The 21133-nt window shown below is 36.6% G+C and overlaps 1 protein-coding gene across 1 annotated transcript in view; it reads left to right on the top strand.

Annotated features, from left to right (window-relative positions):
- Positions 1 to 21133, top strand: part of WDR37 (WD repeat domain 37) — a 39070-nt gene that overhangs the window by 2981 nt on the left and 14956 nt on the right. The window contains exons 2-10 of the mRNA XM_010585532.1: positions 1115 to 1211; positions 3715 to 3810; positions 3979 to 4043; positions 9321 to 9456; positions 10873 to 10944; positions 13071 to 13115; positions 16366 to 16442; positions 17804 to 18041; positions 18584 to 18725. Of these exons, the coding sequence (XP_010583834.1) occupies positions 1115 to 1211; positions 3715 to 3810; positions 3979 to 4043; positions 9321 to 9456; positions 10873 to 10944; positions 13071 to 13115; positions 16366 to 16442; positions 17804 to 18041; positions 18584 to 18725 (968 nt within the window). The remainder of the gene's footprint in view (positions 1 to 1114; positions 1212 to 3714; positions 3811 to 3978; positions 4044 to 9320; positions 9457 to 10872; positions 10945 to 13070; positions 13116 to 16365; positions 16443 to 17803; positions 18042 to 18583; positions 18726 to 21133) is intronic.

Here is a 21133-nt window from a genome sequence, read left to right as displayed (position 1 = left end):
CTGAAGAATAGAACAGGTTTAGTAGAATTTATTTACATAGAGAGCAAGGACAGTTCATCCTTTGATCCATACTTGTAGTAGATTAATTGATTATAGTTATTAGACTAATGACAGTATTTTCTCCTTTCTAATTTGCCATTTTTTTAGTAGCATGTTGTGCTTTACATTTTAAGATATTTGTTAGTACTACGTTCTCAATGTACTGCAGTCAGTTGTCTTCTGCTTTACTTACTGCTCAATGGTGTTTGATAACAGAATCGTTGTAGTGAGAACTTTGACTCCTGACAGAAATTGGTACTTACTTGTTTTGGATATGCTATTCATTTGTTCAGGGAAAATATGGTGCTGATCTCTGTTTTGTAGGCAGATGAATAAAAATTAAATAACTTGCCAACAGAAACTTGTGGTCAAGCTGTGTATTGAGCTCAGATCATATAAATCCTGTGTTAGTAGTTTTACTACATACTTGTTTTTGTGCCTTGGAATTGCTATGTTGATTATGCTGAAGAGAAAAATCAGCCCTGCTCTGTGAATTTGTTTCAAAATACTTTCTGTGAAGAGGAGATGCTTGAATAATATCTAGGGAGGGAGGGAGTAGAAATTGCAGTTTCCTTCACACTTAGTTATGGTTAGTGATAAAAGTATTTAAATGTTAAAAATATGTTTAAAAGGTTAGTTTGTCTCAAGCTTTGGTAATAAGGTGCTTTGTGATGACAACTTCCTAACCTAATGCGTAGTCAACTTCTGAATTACTTTGTTAACCAAAGATATTCTTTCTTCTTGAACTGGGAGCACGTTGACATTATATTGTAAATTTTTTCCACCTTTTTTTTTTTTTAATGAGTTGTACATGTGTCTTGGTTTTATAATTTTTCTCTAGTAAAAGCAAAAAAACCCCACAGGTGATTTGAATTCTCTCCCTTGAAAGAGTATGTAAAATGAAAAATTTTATGATTCACAGAGCTTTTTGTTTTGTGTTCTACACTAGTAGTAGTTTTAATTTCCCCCATTGCTGGGAGATGGAGAGAACTGTTAAAATCAGTTTTAAGATTGAAGGGTAACTACATAAGATGTATGTAAAGAAAAATATAAACTCCGATATTTTGCCTCCTAGGATTCTAAACTACCATCTTCTGTCCGGAATACACTTCTTGAACTTTTTGGACAAATAGAGCGGGAGTTTGAAAACCTGTATATTGAAAATTTGGAATGTGAGTATCTTTTTTTTTTCCCAGCAACTTAACAAATTGTTTAGATTTAGGATATAGTAATGCTAATTGAGATGCTTACCTGGGATACTGTAGTGTAATTAGCGTAGTTTTTCTGTGAGAAGTTTAAGAATTGTTTTGAACTTGTAGCCAAAGATGGAGTTTGTACCTTTTCAGAAAAATCACTTTCTTGGCTCTTTGATGCAACTAGTGAGAAGTGATGTGTGTCATCCTCCTTGACTCTTAGGCAAAGAAAGTGAAGTGGCTGTCTCCTTGTCAATTGTAGGCTCTGGTATATACCATGTTAATCTGGCAGTAACTCCATTCAGCCATTGAGGTTTGTGGCTTTGTTGTATACTTACAGGCTTAATTTTAATAATGTAATATTAGTAAATAAAATTGGAAAAGTGTCTTACTTGAAAACGTGCAAAGTGTGGTGGTTTTGGATCATAGTACCTTGCATAACCAGCACCTGCAACTATTCATGAATTTTGAAGTCGAGCACTCAGATAAAAATTCCAGGTGTTACCTGCAAAAAATGTTATTTGTTTAATGACAGTGCAGTCGTATAGTGATGTAAGAGGATCCAAACTGAGTAACACAGGGAGTCATACAGTAAAGCTTCTGCTCAATTTTTGGATTTTGGAAGCTGTGTTGCGTGGCTTGGCTTGTGAATTGTGGAATCTGTCTGACTTGGTTCCAAGTCAAATTTTTTCCACACCTAATCTGTTCCCACAGTTAAACCAAACACTCATGTTAAAAAAATATTATTGTGTGCTTTTTGAAAATGTGCTGGGTTTTTATTCTCTTAAACTCTGAGATTGTGTTGGTTAAAAGCTATCATCAACACTACACATTTTTAGTGACAATTTGCACAGCTGAGTTCTCAACCTCCTGCTGAGAAGTTGGCTGGTAGCAAGAAAAGTAGGGTTTCCCTCCCCAACCTTCAGAAATGTTTGTCACAAAACAAGTGGTGAATTTGTACCCTCCAGAGCATGATTATTTTCCTTTTGTTCCCTTTCTGTTTCTTCTTCATCTTCTTCATCTCACAGTTCTAGTTTGCTCCTGGCCTTTGTCACCTCTTTCCACCCCCCTGACAATTTCTAGATTTTTCTCTTCTGATGCTCAGTCTGTTATTTTTTTGTTCTTGGTCTAATTCCTATGCTAGCGTTGCAGTTATTGTATGTAGAGAATCTTGGGTTTTTCCTCTCTGGCTCTTCATATACTCCCTTTCCCTTATTATATCTTATTTCTAGTTTCTTCCTTTTCTTACCCCTTCCAGGCTTCAGTCTTATCCTTTCAGGCAATTCTTGTATCTGCCTGGCTTGTTTGTTTTAATTATCTGTTACTACAAGCCTGTCTCTTTGTTTGCTTCTCTTTTGTGTTATCTGTGTTTTATAAAAGTTTAGGTTTATGTGACTTGGAAGACAGGGAAGAGAATCTTGCTTTGCTCATTTCAAGCACTTGGATGTGGTATGGAAGTGTAAACTGACTTTTCTAGTGCTTAGAACTGAGACTTCGGTGAATTTCTTAGAAATGGCAAGAATCATACTCCTGATGTGTCACGTTCTCCCACATTTCAAACCCTGGGAGTGAATTACTTTTTTAAAGAACTCCTAAGAATTTGTGCAAAGACAGGCCTAGACTTAAGAACAGGGAAAAACTGCTTGGTTAAAGCCTCTCAATAAGATTTCACCTGAGAACACTTAGAGTATGAGCCCAGATTTGGAGAAAAAACTGTAAGCCACTGAAAATGTTCTTTATAAAATGAAGTTGAGCAACTTTAAACCAGCCCAGCCACTGGAAATCATTTGCAAGTACCTGATTTGTTTTAGCTATGCCATCACTCTGTCTTGTGTTGAAATGGCACTGGTGAGAGTTATAAATAATTGACAGAAAAGCATATTCTTGTTACAAATACATGCCTTTGTCTGATGTGCAATGAAAATATTTTGATCATATTTAGTGTTTCTAAAACAGTTGAATGTAAAATGTATATGTCATTTTACATTTTTTAATGTATTTCAAAGTATAAAAAAATACAGACTTGCTGCACTAACTTTCTTACTGAAACAGTAGACAGGAATTCAGGGGAGAATACTGTTCTGTGATTAAAAAAATCTTTGTCAAGAAATGACATACTAATTCTGTGGCTAAAATATTTCTGATGCTGCAAGTTTTTCTGTCTTCTGTTGGATTTAATTCAATACAGGTGTGTCATGTATTACACAGGAGCTGTTTTGTTAATCCTTAGCCACATTTATTAGTGAAAATTACAGTAATTAGAAGCCACCAATTCCTTGGAATCTGGGTCAAGGTTGATCTCTGGAAAATTCAGCATGAGTCTTGGTTTATGTCTTGGTGAGACCTGCTTTTATAAAATCATAGTTGATCTCTTTTCCTGTCCTTAGCATAAAATAGATTACTTACTAACCATAACAATTCTTAAATAGTACGTTAACGAAACACAATTTTTTATATTAATGTGAATTTTTGGTTTTGTTAGTACGTAGAGAGATTGATACACTGAATGAGCGTTTAGCAGCTGAAGGACAGACGATTGATGGAGCTGAACTGAGCAAAGGACAACTGAAAACAAAAGGTGAGAGAATCACAAAGAATCCTAAGCTAGTATTTTTGAATTCACTTTTTTTGTACTTTGCTGGCCAAAACTTAGAATCTTATTGAAGGGAATTAATACTAGTTACTTATACAAATAAGCTAACGCTGTATTTGAAATATCTTCCTTTGAATTTATTTGTCTCAACAGCCAGTCATAGTACCAGTCAGCTTTCTCAGAAATTAAAGACAACTTACAAGGCATCTACTAGCAAGGTATGAGACAAATTAAACCTCTACTCATTAATGTGTACTCATGAGACTAACATGGCTGTCTTTAAGTTGTAAATTGTGGTTTCTTTAACCTGAGTAGTGCTATTCTTTAAGTAAATCTGCCTCATGAGGAACAGTATGTTTATCGTGGATTCATCAATCACCCATTACTTTAACCACACTATATGATATTTTCATAATTGCTCACCTTTTTTAAACAATGAATGCTGGAGGGGAGAGAGTGTGTGCATACGTGTGTATGTGGGACTACTCTTTCGTAAAGAGAACTAAAACCTCAATTTCATGAAGGAAATAGAGAACTTAAGTAGTGAATTTCTGAATAAAGATTTGGGTATTGCAGTTGAAATGGGGAATTAAATAGGCATCTATATGTGTACTATTATAGGTTGGGTTTTTTTTTTTTAAATTGTTTTTATTTTTTAGCTGTGAGACTAGAATGGTTTGTTTCTTTTATGTTGGAAGCCTTGCAAATTAGTAGCTAGTGATCTTCCTTTTTTGCTTGGTCTCTTAGCACAGTTACCCCTTCTGATATTTTTCATTTTGCACATCTGCATCTGTCTGGTATTTTTGTTTTCCTCTTTCTCTCCCCTTTTTAAATTTTCAGAGTTTGCCCTGTCTCAGGGTAATTTCATGATACATTATTAAGGGTAAATGAAATGTGAGGAAACCACGGTGGGATCTGGGTATGTGAACCAACTATATAAGAAGCTCTGTGGTGACCTGTATTGCAGGCTAATGTCTGGTTATGGAATGACTGTAGCTGTCTTGGAAATACCATGTGTTAAGTAGTCTGAAAATTTGAGACTAAAAGTAAGAATAGTGTGGTGAAATAGATCTAAGTTACTGTGTTTTATTTGGTCTCCTTTTTATTTGATTGTTTTTCAAACTTTCTTTTTTATTCTTGCCAATCTGATGCATAGAGGTGCCTCTTCCTTTTTCTTAAAAGTTAATGTCTTTCAAGTTCTTTAATGAGGCCACTTAAATAGGGACAACATTATTAATAGGGACAATACAATATAGTATTAGTACACCTACTATGTAGTTATGAATTAGTACTTTCTCTGGTTTAGTGGTTTTTTGCTTCGTGGTGTGGTGTTTGGGGTTTTTTTGGTTTTTTTGTTTGTGGTTTGTTTTTTTTTTTTTTTTTTAGGCTGGTGTTAAATGCTTGTCTTCTTTTACCTGCTGGCAATGTAGCGCTCATATTCTTTCCCGGGCAAGGCAGGCGGACCTCGCAACTTCAGCATGGGAAGCTGGGAAGTATGGGGTGGAGACTCCTGGGTAACTGCTTTGCTTCCCGGTGTTCTGATATGCATGCACAGCAAAGTAGTAATGAGTAGTGGAACATGGAGATTTTAATACCTTATTATAGACATTGTACATATCAGTCAATAACCAACAGGTGTTTGAATGTGCTGATATATTTCTTTCCACAACTTTGAGTCAGAATTTACTGCAGGGTAGAGAGGAGAGCTGAGGGAAATGGTCAAGTTGAGAGCATCTCTGTCCAGTGTGTTCTCTGAAACCTTTCTGCACTTCATGGGAGTGGCTTTATTTTGACCACTTCATCCTTCCTACACAGAAGAGTCAAAGCTGTAACCTTTTGTTTCTTGAACCCAAACAGACTATAGCCAAAAGTCAGGAAAGACTGTAACTAGGTTTCTAGCAAACTATGATCTTTCCATCTGTATCCTGACTGGATGCAGTTAGACTTCCCTAATACCTTATCTGGGAAAATGTCATTTGAACAGTTTCAAGAGTTCAGCAGCTTTGAAATTCCTGCGTCTACATTTTTTATGAGCATTGCATGAACAATGCTGTTCACCAAAAATGGGTTGTGTTCCAAACTCAGGGGGTGAGCGGATTGCAACTTTTCAGTCCATCCTTTATACTGTTACTGTATGCCTAATTTAAAACTTGTCAGAAGTCTTTTTTCTTTTTTTTTCCTTTTTAAAATTTTTTCTTTTTTTCCCTGTGGGAAATTAGAACAGACTTAAGTTTTACAAACCAATTGTTTTGTGTAATTGATTACATTTTTCTGATTGCCAACCTATAGAGTTTAGGTTTGTTCTGAAAAGAGCTTTCAATATTTGCTTATTCTAATGAGAAAGCTGATCCTTGACTGCTTTAATGCTGGTAAAACATGCTAAGATTAAAGCAATCTGTTCATTTTCTTGGGGAAAATGCTGAGGTAAACATGCTTAATTTGAGTCCTTCATAGAAAATTCCCATACCTGGATACTTTTTATCCCTTAGCTGAGTTAGGAGTCTGAATATTAAGTTGGCAAAACTCATATCAGAAAAGGGTGCTTTTAGCAGCAGGGGTTATCTACCAGTGCCCAAATCCTGAAGAGATAGAGTAGATTTAGTGCTTGGTAGTCTAAAAATAATTTTTTGTATATGTTAATGGACAAGATCCTGTAATTTAACTGCAGTTGTTTGTAGATGCAGGAATCGCTATGTGAAATTCATGTGTTGATGTTAACAAGATGGTATTGCTGATGTTAACAATTCCAGGCTATGACAGTTGTTAAGACATCAGGAAAACATTAACACTTTATGCAGAGTCCTAAAATAAACTGAAATGATATAACTTGCTCCATCATAAACTAACTTCCAGAATCTCTGATTCTTTTGGCTCAGGAAAAGGACTCTTAAAGGAAGGTACTTCTTCACTCAGCAGTTGAAGGGAATAAAACTTTTTGGAAGATGTAGTTTTTGACTTCACTGCTTAATGTTGCTCCACAGGAAATTCTGTTTGTCACTCACAGTGTAATACTGCTGGCCTGGTCCTGAGTTGACCTAGTTTTCATTCTTATTTTTAATGTGCCCTGTCTACTGAAGGGACATTTTTACAGGGTGTTTCAATTTGTTTGCCATACTATTGTTTCAACTTATATTCTGTTTTCAATTGTTTACATGGTAAACAATTGTTTTCATGGTGTTTCAATTTGTGATTTTTGATTGTTTACATGGCAAACAATTGTTTCCTTATTAACAAATCTCTGTATAGAAAGAAGTACATGAAACTATGTGGATTTAAGAAAGAGGACAGACAAAGGTGAAACACGCTCAAGATATGATTGCCCACTTACTTGTGTTGCAAAGTTGCATGTTATTTAAGTATTTCCTTTCCTTTTTTGGAAAATTGTTTATATATGATTAAGGAACCAGGAAGTAATCCAGACGCTATATAGTTTATCCAGTTACTGGTATGTGAAGTGAGGACAGCAAAAAAGAAAGAAAGAAGAAAAAAAAAAAGTGTAGAAAAAGTGTGTTTTAAAAAAATGTCTATATCTGGATATTTAGTGTTAGATAGTGTTCTTGAACTCTCATCTTCTGTGTGTCTGTTCAAGACCGGTAATACTCCAAAAGAAGTTCTACAGTCTTGACATTAAAAGATCAATGAAACCACTGTCCAGCAGTTTTGGAAAATCTGTGCTTTTGGATGAGTAGGAGATAGTTTCTCCTAGAAAACTTCTGCATGAGGATTTGACTCAGCATTAGAAAGACAGAATGGAAGCATAGCTCGAGTGTGGGGTTGAGAGTTGAAAAACTTCAAGTCTGGAATTTGAGCTGAGCGCTATATTAGTCCTTAACTGTTTACTTAATTCTGCTGTTCCACTTCTCATACATGACTCCATTTAGTTTAAGGATTACATTCAGTGTGAAAGTTGCATCTGTAGGATTGTATTCAAAGCCTATGAAACTCTGCAGTATGGTTGAACTAAAGATTACCATTAACCCATTTTCTTTTCAGTGCATCCTTAATGATTGTTCCTCCTTCTGCTGCGAAACCGAAATGCGTATTAGCTGTTAATTTGGAATTCAAATAGGGCATTATCATTTAATCATTGGAAAGCTGACATGCTCAGGATTTGGAATGCTCTTGCAGATATTCTGTAACTTTAAAAAACCTTTTTAAAAGTAATTTGCTTTAATGACATACTTAAAACCTTCTTTTTTGATACCAAAAACTAATGGGATTTTAACTTTAGTTTATTGCATCTGAAATGTAGACTTAATTAATTTTCTAACTTTTACTAAGCTGTAGATAAATCTTAGTGTGATTTGTGTTGAAGCATTTAAAGGTTTTGACTTAACCAGTCAGATACCTGCTCATAATTGCATGCAGAGAAAAATACTGATAAATGGAAGTCGTCTTTTTGTTTCAGTTTTAACAAGGGTTTTCAGATAGTCTTTTTCAAAGAACAGTTATAAGCTTCAGGACTTGGAGGGTGGGGTAAATATAGGGTATTTTTAATAGTGGTTTTGCTTTTTGAAGTCATCTTTGTCCATTCTTGATTTCTGTTGTCTCTGGAAGTGTTCCAGCAAGACAAATTTATTTTATTTTTTTTTTAAAATATTGCACTCCCCTTTATCTGAAAATGTAGAATTTCTGCAATTCGGTTCCTTTCTGTAGATACTGAGTATTTTCAGCCTTACTGTACTATAGTGCTTTGTTTTACCATTTTTGCAAGACTTTTTCTTCCTTTCATTTGGTATTACTTATGCACATACTAATTTGGATTTAATGAGTCTTCTCTGTTTTCCCCTAGTAGTACTGACTTTGAGGGAATGTGCTTATCAAATGTTTAGATGAGTTTGATATACTTTGGGGAAAAAAAAAAAGCTTTATTACACAAATAAACTGGCATATGCTCTCAGGTTAATGTTTGATTTGATTAGCTTTGTGCAGTTTTGAAGAAAAACAGCAGTGAGTGTTTTAAATGGGAATGTTTCTGGATTTTACTAGAATTACATAGTAAGTACATTTTTTCAAAGACATTACACTGGATAGCATGGACTGTCTTTAAATTATTGGATGCACTTATTTGGAATTAGGCAAGGAAAGTTTTGAGGGGTTTTGGTTTTTTTTAATGGGTTGTTTGTTTGTTTGTTTGTTTGTTGGGTTTTTTTTTGTTTTTAAGTATAATCCTTTACCCAAATTGAATGGGAAGTGCACGCTGCATTACTCATTACTCCAATGAGGTTGTGTTATTGTAGTACAGAATGGTTTATCTCGCGTTCTGTAAAAAAGGGGCTGTTTTTAAAAAAAGAAAAAAAAAAAAAATTAAGAGGTATGTTTGCATCCAAACTCACTTTCCTACCATCAAATGTCAAATATTTGACAATAGTGAACTGTCAGAACACTGAAGAATCATTATGAAAAAAGTTAGTATCTATTTGTATCTGTGAAGGTAATTACTTAAATCTTGAGTCAATGTGGAAAAAAATATGTTGGTCTCTCTGCTATTTCAGATTGTATCCAGTTTTAAAACTACAACATCAAGGGCAATCTGTCAACTGGTAAAGGAATATGTTGGCCACAGGGATGGTATTTGGGATGTCAGTGTCGCGAAAACTCAACCAGTGGTGTTGGGAACTGCATCTGCTGGTAAAGTTTTGTGTTGCTTGAATCTTTAGAAAATTCTGGTTTCGTCCCTAAGGTATAGCAAAGGTAGATCAAAACCATACTTGAATACTTAGCTCCACAGTGAAAGAGCTGATTTAAAGAAGTTCAGCAGCTGAAAAATTCTTAAATTGGAGTTTTCTTGACATGCATTTAACCTTTAGAAGGTTCAGGCATCCTTGTTGATCCTTCTAAAGTATGTGCCAGTTAACTTTCGTGCAGGTCATGCTCTCCTTAGAGTCAGCTCTAGTCTGTTGGATGGCGTAAATGGGTGGGTTGGGGAGCTGGTTGCTTGGAGAGGTCTCTCGCACAGAATGTTATATGGCTGTATACAGAGATCCCCACAGACTTTCTATCATAGTATTGTTTAGCCTTTGTTTTATAGAAGCTGTAGACTTGGTCATAGTTTGCATATTCTTGTATACTTACAGTGATCTGGCTTTTGCCTAAGGATGTAGGGACAGCTAAAAATCTTAATTTTCAGTTCTTATTACTAGATTCCTTCCTTCCCACTTGAGAGGGAACAGCTACTAATAAATAAGTCACTAAATCTATTATGATCCAAAAATCAATCTAGAGGCTTGTGTGGTTTTGGAAAATTATTAGGGAAATAAACCATAACCAGTTAGAATTGGTCAGTTTGAAGTGACAGTCTTTTGAAGCTGGAACAGAATCCGAAGACACTGGACATAAATGTAATGGACTAGAAACCTCTGCTTCATGAACTGAACTGTTATCATTTTTGCGTGCCCACTGAGGGACACATTTTGTCTTCGTGTGGAACATCTCGTCTTTGTCCTGATTTAACTTGGAAACAGCTATTCTCCAATTCAGCATTAAGGTTCTCCCCACTTAACAAATACTTTTATTTATTTTGGGGAGTGTGGCAGGATAAAGGAGTGGCATTTGGAGTGATTTCATTTTTAAATAAGTTTTCGTAGTGCTCTGCAGTGACCTATATGCATTTGGGACTTCTATGCAGGAAGTAAATAGTCTGTGCATAGAACTCGTTTGTAGCGACTGCCTGACTTTTTCACCACTGAATGCTTTCTGTGTTCTTTCTGAATCTCATGATACACAGTTGGAGCATTATACATAAGTATATAACCAAGTTAGAAAAAATATCAAAAGTAGAATTTGCCTTTCCAATACTTACTGCAAATTAATCTGATTGGGACAGCACCTTTACTTTTTTGGGGAGATGTGTATTAAGTTACAATGATAGGAAGCTTTCATGTTTTATATGTAAGGGGGTAGTCAAGAGGATTTGGTCTGTTCTACATTTGAAATCTATTTTGTATGGTATGATTTACATTCGAAGATAACTTGTTTGTTGAATCAGTTAAAAGTGAAAACCATACATTTGTAACAATATTTACAGCTACTTTTTAATCTTTGTAGATCACACTGCTTTGCTGTGGAGCATAGAAACAGGGAAGTGCCTCGTCAAGTATGTAGGGCATGTTGGATCAGGTAAGATAAAGGCATGTAGTGAAAACTGGAAACTGTGGGAGGGGCAAATGTGTTTTGGACAACTACAAAAAAATTTATTGTGGTTTCACTTGCAGGTTTGCCAACACCATTAACAAGTCAATTGTGAAGTTCCACTAATCTTCATACATAGAATGTTTTGTAATATGATTCTTTCTTGGGGAGGCGTATTAAGACAGTTCTGTAAATGCCAATGAATTAACAAGTCCATGTAAAGAAATTTACAGGCACAGTTATGACACTCAGAAGTTAAATGTCAGAACTCATTGAGGTCTCATGCATATGCAGAGCAAGAGAAGCTTATATAATTGGAAATTAACTGTTTTGCAAGATTTGTGTTATATTTGGTATACAAAATACAGGTGCTGGGTGAACATCTATTTGCACTTCTTTGTTTAATACATGATCCCATATATAATTTGTTATATATATATATAGTATTAAAATCTTGTTTTGAAGACAGTTAGTTCAATACAGGCATTTGTCTTCCTCTATACCAGTATGAATATTTCAGAAACAGTGTTTTTAAACCCCTTCTTGGGTAGAGAGGTGCAGTGCAGTGAGTGTTTTTGATGTTAATCTTAAGTTTTGGTGTCCACTTTGACAAGCACATGACTAGCCCCATTTTATCTTATAATGGCTTACGATACAGCGCTTTATAGACCAAAGGTGGAGAGGTTTTCCATAGCTTTAACTTGGTTTTGAGTGTTGAGCAATTTGAGTGATCATACCTGGGAGTGTAGAGTCATGCACCCAGAAAATGAGGAACACGGTTACTGACCTGGTATGTTTGGTTAAGTAACTAAGCTAGCACATCACAGGAACTTTGTGGCAAAGAAACAAATAGAATTAAGTTCTTCAGAGAGTGGTCAGCTGCTTCCACCATGAGTTCTACTTTTTTTTCCTGCTATATGACTTCTTTCTCCTACAGCACAAAGATAGTAATAGATAGATGCATAGAAACAACAGGTAACAGTTTAATTTGTTCGGATATCTCAGGTTGCTTGCTGTGTGGATAGGGTACCGTTAGCCTCCATAAAGTCATATTTAAAAACTCCAATCACTTGCATTTTCATGCCAATAGTTTGGGTTTTTTTTTTTTAAATTGCTATTTATTTGGATAACCATGAAAATAATAAAAGCTCTAACCCGTATTTAAACAGTTGTGTGTAAACTAAGTAAAAAAAAAATTATAGACACTATAATTTATAAAAGTTATAGAAATTTATATAAATTATATTAAAAATCATGTGTTTTTCATTTAGTAAAACTTTTCTTCACTTGTTTACGTTTGACAGTTGATTTGAAATGAAGCAAAGTTGTTGGGTGCCAGCAGTTGGTGCACCATTGAGATAGTTCAGTGTGAACAATTTAAGGAGTATTTTTTAAGACTCGTTACACCACACTCTCCTGACAACATAAGCATCTATTTTACTTGTATTATGGATGGAAATGATTTCTTGAAGAACTGTTGAAGAGAAGCTTATGGATTTTGCCGATGAAAGTGCTTAGTAATGAAAAGTAATTGAATCTTATGCACTGAAATAAAAAATGAAGAGCTTTGTAGGCTGATAGGATTATCGCAGGACCATTTTAAAACAATTATGTTTTGATTACATACGGTTGCAGGACTGAAATCTGATTTGTATTATTTGCATTAGGTTTTTATGCATTTGTTCTTGCAATCTTAAGTAATAATCAGAAAGCTGATCATCATATATAGTAAGTTTTCATTATGTTAGAAATAGTTATGAATACTTAAATTCTCTTTATGGAAGTCCAGAACATTATCTCCTGTCATCTTACACATGAGTAGGTGAATGTTTTTTTTTTTATACTCTGTAACATGGAACACTTGTACTAGATTCAGGAAATAACTTGCTAGAAAATAGGTATTGTTGTATAATCAACTGTAGCTGCTTTCCTTGATACTACGTAGGTTTATGTACTCAAAATACCATTGTGCTTTATCTCACTGAGAGATTGCTATACTACAAAAAATTACTTAAAACTGAAGACGTCTTGATTTTTCTGTGCTTTTAATGATAAAACATTGTGAAATGATTCTTTTAGTATACTAGCTTAAAACTTTACTTTGTTTCACACAGTAAATTCCATAAAGTTTCATCCAACTGAGCAAGTGGCTCTTACAGGTATGTAAATTTTTTTTCATATGCTGAGTATGTTAATCATGATGGAAAAATAAGTGTCATTTGCTAGCATCTTTTTGGTTGTAGCCACTCTCCCTACTCCTCTGTCAGTATCCTTCTTGATTGAATTATTTTTATATTTTAAGGCATAACAAATCAGAGCTAGATCTTTCCATCTGTGTTTGTCGTATCATTGTCATTTGTGCTTACCTGCTCTGAAACAGACACTTAGAATCATAAATCAGCTGAATGTTCACAAGTCCATGCGGCCAGGTGGGATTCATCCCAGAGTACCGAAGGAGCTAGTGAATGTTATGGTAGGACCTGTCTCAATCACCTCAAAGATCTTGGGAGTCTGGAGAGGTCCCTGCTGACTGGAAGCTAGCCAATGTTATTCCAATTTACAAGAAGGGCATGAAGGAAGACCCAGGGAACTACAGACCTGTTAGTCCAACCTCAGTTCCTGGAAAAAATTATGGAGAACATTATACTGGGTACTGCTGAAAGACATTTAAACAATAATGTAATCATCAGGCACAGTCAACATAGGCTCACAAAGCGAAAGTCCTGTTTAACTAATTTGATATCCTTCCATGATAAGGGCAACCACCAAGTGGATGAAGGGAAGGGGGTGGATGTAGTTTTTCTGGATTTTAGTAAGGCTTTTGATACTGTCCCTCACAGCATCCTTCTGGACAAGTTGTCCAGCTGTGGGATGAACAGGTTCACGGTGCACTGGGCGAAGAACTGGCTGAAGGGCAGAGCTCAAAGGGTTGTAGTACATGGGGCTACATCTGGCTGGCAACCAGTCACCAACGGGTTCCTCAGGGCTTAATTCTAGGGCCAGTTCTGTTCAATATATTGATCAGTGATCTGGATGCAGGAGTTCAATGTGCCATTAGCAAGTTTGCTGATGATACCAAACTGGGAAGTGCTGTTGGCTCTTGAGGGACACTATGCCTTGCAGAGGGATCTAGATAGACTGGAGCATTGGGCAGTGATTAATGGGATGAAATTTAACAAGTCCAAATGCTGGACGCTGCACCTAGGATGGTGTAATGCTACGCACAAGTATAAGTTGGGAGAGGAGTGGCTGGAGAGCAGCACTGCAGAAAGGGATCTGGGGGTGCTGCTTGACAGCAGGCTCAATATGAGTCAGCAGCGTGCCCTGGCAGCCAAGAGGGCAAACTGCATCCTGGGGTGCATCAAACACAGCATAACCAGCCGGTCCAAAGAGGCGATTACCAGGCTGTGTTCAGCATCGGTGCAGTGTCACCTCAAGTACTGTGTGCAGTTCTGGCCCCACAATTTAAGAAGGATGTGAAGGTCCTTGAAAACGTTCAGAGGAGGGCAGCAAAGCTGGTGAAAGGGCTGGAAGGAATGTCCTATGAGGAGCAGCTAAGGATTTGGGTTTGTCTAGTTTGGAGAAAAGGAGGTTGAGGAGTGACCTCATTGTGCTCTACAGTTTCTCAAGGAGGGGAAGCGGAGAGGGAGGTGCTGAACTCTTCTCCCTGGGATCCAGTGATAGGACACGTGCGAGTGGTTCAAAGCTGTACCAGGGGAGGTTCGGACTGGACATTAGGAAGCATTTCTTTACTGAGAGGGTGGCCAAACACTGGAACAGGCTTCTTGGAGAGGTGCTTGATGCCCCAACCCTGTCAGTGTTTGAGGCATTTGGACAGTGCCCTTAATAACCTGCTTTAAGTTTTGGTCAGCACTGAATTGGTCAGGCAGTTGGACTAGATGATCATTGTTGGTCCCTTCCAGCTGAAATATTCTATCCTGTCCCTATCCTGCCCCTATCCTATCCTACTTCTGTTCTGTTCTATTCCATTCTTAAGCCTTTTGAAATGCATGATATTTCCAGAAGTAAAGGAAAAGAATATTGTGATATTGAGTGTGCAGAAAAAACAGCTCTAAAATATGACTGTTAGTGTAAAGGACTAAGGATACCATCAGTGCAGCTTCAGGTTTGAAAACTGTCTAACGTGGCTAATACTATGGTTCATATGCTCCAGCAATTAGGGCACTAGCTTTGGAATTAAAGAGATCTGGATTCAATTTGCTGCTATTAGGCAAGTCATTGTAAAACGAGGATAATTATTACTGAGGTTAAAAATTAAAACACTGCTTCTTTCTGCATCTACAGTGACCACTTTAAAGGAAGGTGGAGAGTAGAATGCCTTCTATCTAGGCTAACAATGATTTAAGTTTGGCTATTTGGATTTTTCTGTTTTCATATGCTAACTGTAGCTATCCTTTCAGTACCATAAACAATGTTGCTATATAAACTGACTTACAAAACCCAAACCAAACAAAAGCTGCCCATAGCTAGATTTTTGTTCTGCTGTTATTTTTCTGAGAGGTGGTTGTGCAAAGTATTTTCACTGAAAGTTTTCTGCAGACCTGTTCTTCAGTGTCACTTGATTGACTTAGAACTGATTAAAATAAAAAAACTTCCTCCCTGATCCAGAATACTGACCCCAGAAATAATGTAAGGTTGACCTTTCTTCTAGCCTTCTAACTTGGTCTATTAGATGAGATTCTTTTCCTAGTGCTTTCATGTACATTGTATTCGCCAGAGCTATGCATACCCATAACAAACTGTATTTCTTCTCAATCTAGAGCGCTCAGCACTGTACCCCTAGGTATTAGAGCACGTTTGTTCTGTCCATAACAAGGAGAAGTCTATTTCAAAAACAAATGAAGTCTAAAATCAGATGGTACCTGCTGAGCTGTAAACTGGTGCTAGTTAAGCTGAGTTGCTTAAGGCAGAAGCAGAATAGCTTCGCACTTGTTCTTTTGGGTTTCTCATTAAAACCATGCTAAAAACATTTAGTGGGAGAAATCACTGAATGAAGAACCACCCCAGTATTTTCAGAAATAGCAAATGAAGGATGGCACCTGTTGATGTATATAAAATGCCTTCTTCAGATGTTACATATTAGAACAGCAGTGATATTCGTGTTCTGATGTATAGTATTTAAGTGGATGTTTTCACTGTAGGAATGATTAATGTGGTAGCTACTTCTATTTTTGCATAATGAATTATGTTCTTACCAGTATTGAAGCCAGGATAGTAACTGTTGATGTTGAGACTTGCTTACCAAAAAAGTCATAATGGTATCTGTTAGAAAAAGATGCAACTCGGACAGTATTGCCAAATGTAATGTTAAAGCTTGTTTTTATTGTCTGTGGAAGTGTTCTTACTTAGTCTCTCTCTCTCTCTTTTACCTCTCTTCCCCCTGTGTAGCATCTGGAGACCAGACAGCTCACATCTGGAGATACATAGTGCAGTTGCCTACACCTCAGCCAACTGCAGACTGCAATGTAAGCAATCAACTTACTGCAGCTAAACTAATTGCACAGCAATTTCATCAGATACAGATTTTACGATAAGACTGAATGTTAAACTTATACGTAATTAAAAAATTACATGATTTCAGGATTGCAAAAGGTCGGATTTTAAGGTTTTAGTTTAACAGATGTATTTCAGCCTTTCTTTCAAAAAAGACTCACTTCATGTTTTCAAAGCTCTATGGTGCAGAATAGAATATACAGCTGCAATTACATTAATTGACTTTTTGTTCAAGGTAATAAACATGGAAGTAAATGAACTGTCAAGTAAAATTTTTGTGTAGTAATTCAAATCATAAATAATAATGAAGTTATTTTTAAACCAGTTAAATTTTTGTAGCTTAACTTACTGAGGCACCTGTATTAGCTATAGTTGCTATGAATTGAAAACTGATGGTGAAGACTTGTATTTTTGGCACTTATTTAATTATATCTTTATTGATTTCTAATCGACCTGTGCCAGCACTCATCACACTATCTGCTGTTGTTGTCCCCAGGCTTTTCTTTAGTCAGTATTTACTGTAGACTGTCAAATGCTGTATTTGACTTAAAAGCACCAATACTAAATTGTGAAGACAAACATAGTTTATAGCATGAGCTTCTCAGTAAGCTGAGTTGGGGCAAGAGATGGCTGTATAATATGAGATAGATTTCTGAATGGAAAATGTTTGATTCAGTTTATTTGATTTGGCATTTCCATTTTGAAAGAGCAGTACAAATGTTATCTCTTTCCCATCCAGATATCATGAAGGAAAAGCCTATTTGTCTTGCATAAGTGAAACAGGGTTCAGAGCTTGATGCTTTATGGTTAGCAAAAGAATTTATTTTGCATTCAGTTTACATCAGCACTGCATGATGACTGTGTATCGACAAGCAGACAAATATTGATGTCATGATTTGGATTCCAATGGGTAAAAATACAGCTGTAAATGATCGTCTTCTCAGAGATTAAAATAGTCAGTGTCCTATTAGATGCTTCCTACCCTTAAAAACTGAAGGGGAAGAAAGGTCCCTTGATACATGTGCTGCAAGGAAACTTGAGGGTAATACAGTAAGGGGAATATAAAAAGACTTACCAGATAGTAAAGGGGACAGATGCACAGAGCTGAACAGTTTGGAAGAGATTTTAAAATAAAGTAGTTATTAAAACTGCATTTAATTCACTGGTATTATTCCTCCAATTAAATTTTTGATACTGAGTACCTGAATAGGCTAGATGCTACAGAATTAAGTTACTCACATTAAGCGGAGTGGAAGGCATTTACACTGTGAAATGTAACTTGGAGGCGTTCCTTCCCTTTTAGTCTAAATCTTTTTTCTCTTGTATTTTATAGCAAATGTCTGGAGAAGATGAAGTTGAGTTCTCAGATAAAGATGAACCTGATGGAGATGGAGATGGTTCTAGTGATTGTCCCACTGTCAGAGTCCCGTTAACTTCACTGAAAAGCCATCAAGGAGTGGTCATAGCAGCTGACTGGCTTGTTGGGGGGAAGCAAGCTGTGACAGCGTCGTGGGATAGGACAGCAAATCTGTATGATGTAGAGACTTCTGAACTTGTCCATTCTCTTACAGGTATTTGTTCACTCAGAAAAAGGTAAATTGGTGGTTTCTTTTTCTATGTGGGATTATTTGTAGATACTGAAACACTGGGAAAAGTTGTTTCTCTGGAGTATGATGCAAGCATGTACAAGACTTAAGCTGCTGCTCAATGTTGTAATGATTTCTAAAATTCCAACCTTGTAAATCCTCTGAGCATGAATTTGTGTTCTTTTAAGCTTGTGATATAACCTATTAAAGTAGTTGCTTTTAAACTGAATGTAGCTGAATTTTAGTTCTTGCAAAATGCTTTTGCTGTGTTCATGGCATATTAAGTGGCAATAACCTATCACTACTTAATAATAACAAATGTGAAATGAATAGTGGGATGTTTTTGCTTTTAAATACAGTTCCAAACTTCTACAGCAGTTGTAACTAATATTAAAGTTCAGAATGATTATTACTGTTCTCTTCTGTTTGGGGAAAAAAGAAAAAATCACCAGCATTTCATTCCAAGTGTATGTGGAAATGAAAAGTCTTATTTTCATTACCTTACATGTTCTCATCTGTGATTGTAGGGCATGACCAAGAGCTAACACATTGTTGTACACATCCCACCCAACGTCTTGTGGTGACATCATCACGCGATACAACCTTCCGTCTGTGGGATTTCAGAGATCCTTCTATCCATTCTGTGAATGTCTTTCAGGGCCACACAGAGTAAGTGACAGTTCCTTCACAGGTTTTTACAAGTTCCAAAAGTACAAATGCATTCAGTTGCTAATCTGAACAAAACTGTTCCTGTGCTCTTTTTGAGGTACTAAGCTCATTCCCCTGTTTTATGAGACTGATTTTCAGAGAAACCCCTAACTCTCCTTCAAATGTAACACAGCAGTACTTAATTTCCAAAACAGCAGCCAGGGCTCTTGGTGTGATATTGCTTATATGGTAAGTCTAGACAAAACTCCGTACAATTAAAGGTAATTTAAGGTATGAGGTGGTTTTCGGCATTGGTTATGCTTGTAGTTTAGGGGTATTGCTGTAATGCAGTTGATCAAGCAGATTACCTCTACTTGTCATGATACTCAGTGTGAAATAAAGGTTACTTGTTTGGAACCAGTGGGAAAAAAAAGGCAGGATTAGTTTTTATTCTTCAAGCTAAAGCTTCTAACTTGTACATAAAATAAGAAATTAAAGTAAGGGCACTGATTACCATGTTCTGTCAAAACAGTTGTTTTGGCGTAACATTTTTAGTTACCAATTTAGGCTTTACGCTATTATACTGGCTACTATTGAATATCAGCAAAGGTAGTCATGAGACTCTACGTTACGGTGTTGACTTACCTCTCTGTTAATCAGAGCTTTGACACGTGGAAACTGCAGGAGTAACTTTGAAATACTTTACCCATGGAAGCTATTTTTTTTTTTTTTTTTTTAAGATTTTGGAATGTTTGAACTTGCCTGTTTCAGAAACAGACTTCACCCCTGTTCTTCAGAATAAAATATGATTGTTAATCCTAGCTCAAAACAAAAAACACAAATATTTATTCATGTTTCTATTTTTTGTTAATTCAAATGTGTAGTTTCCATTACGACTGAGTTTCAGTATCCAGTTACTTATTTCCCTAGCTGTTGGCTAACCTATATATAAAGTAAAACCTCTTTAAATGCTCCCGCCCTGGACTCCTCAGCTTGATAAATTATTTGGTGCATGACAATCATCCCATATAAGTAGCCATCTTCTTCTGATAGAAGAATAAGCTTAATTTTGTGGTCTGCATCCTAGAATTGTTTCATACCATCATTGTTGTATTCTTCTATCACTTATTCTAGAATGACTTGTAGAAGTTGGAAGTTCTTGTGTTCATTGGTGCTTGCTGGGTTTTTTTTTTGTTTTTTGTTTTTTGGTTTTTTTTGAGCTAATTAATTTCTTTGTCCCAGGACATTTTTTCAGAGGAAGGAATGTGATTGACATTAGTGTTTGTCCACATATATGCTGAGACCAAGTGATGTTGATCTGGGCTGATGGTGCATACTGTAAAAGCTGTTAGCTGGTATTTTGGCTTCTATCACTGAGACCTATAAACTATCAGGGAGTTTATTTTTTATGAATGGAATAGACCTTGAGCAATCTCTTTGGTCACTCTTATTCCAGCTTCTAATTGTCTTCGTGTTTGTGTTTGTCTGATGTATTGTCTGTCTCCATTTTGTTCTTTGAAGGTATGAGTTTTTAGTATCGACATAGGCTTTTTCATCAAATACACTCTAACTTTTAAGAGTCTCAAAACTGGCTTTACTCTTTAAAGGCTGAGGTTGTTTGGCACTCTGTTTTGTCGAAGAGACGATTCTGTTACGGAAGATGAGTATTTCACTGAGGAATGGAGTCAGAGGGGAGTCGGGAGCTCTGTATTTTGCAGTCGAGACATGCTTTGAGCGATTTTATTTTTGGTCCATTATTGTACTGCCTATCGGCAAAATATTTTTTAATTACTCTCTAATCAACACTATTAACAATCTTCTCACGTTAAGCAGCATAGAAGAAACTATTTGTTGACTGGAAAATGCATACACACAAGACATTTTTTGGCTTTCCTGAATGTCTATTGGAATAATTTGCCAAGTTTTCAATATTTTGTTAGGCTCTTGGAATCAGTTCTGTAAATTGGATGTTACAGTCATTAACGCTGATGATTTAAAGTCCTCAGCTGTAAGTTTTGACAGCCTCTTGCTAAGTAGTACCTGATGAATAGCTGTCTAGAGCTGATGGAGCAGCGCTCTCTTTTTTTCGCGTGTGCATGTCACCAGACCAACTCCCAGTGCGTTAAACCAATATAACTAGGTGCCAAACATCTCCATCGTGAGGCCCGCGTACGGTGTTTATTGTGCTGTATCCCCCAAAACCTTACTCCGTCCCGATGCTCCTTCCCACGAGGGATCCAAAACCACCACCGAACCCCCGCAACGCGTGGCGCAGCGTTCCGGTTCCCTTCCCTCCCGCCCTCTTTGACGCTGCCGGGCCCTCGCTTCTCTCCGGACTGACGTAAAGCTCCTCCCGGGGCGGGGGGGAGGCGGTGAGCGCTCCTCCGCGCCGCAGAACGACACCGGGGACCGGAGAGCGAGGTCAGCGC

The sequence above is a fragment of the Haliaeetus leucocephalus genome, unplaced genomic scaffold (genome assembly GCF_000737465.1).
Source record: "Haliaeetus leucocephalus isolate CR32 unplaced genomic scaffold, Haliaeetus_leucocephalus-4.0 Scaffold0, whole genome shotgun sequence".
Classification (NCBI taxonomy): domain Eukaryota; kingdom Metazoa; phylum Chordata; class Aves; order Accipitriformes; family Accipitridae; genus Haliaeetus; species Haliaeetus leucocephalus.
Note: the sequence above shows the minus strand (reverse complement) of the source record. Positions and strands in the feature narration are given on the sequence as shown.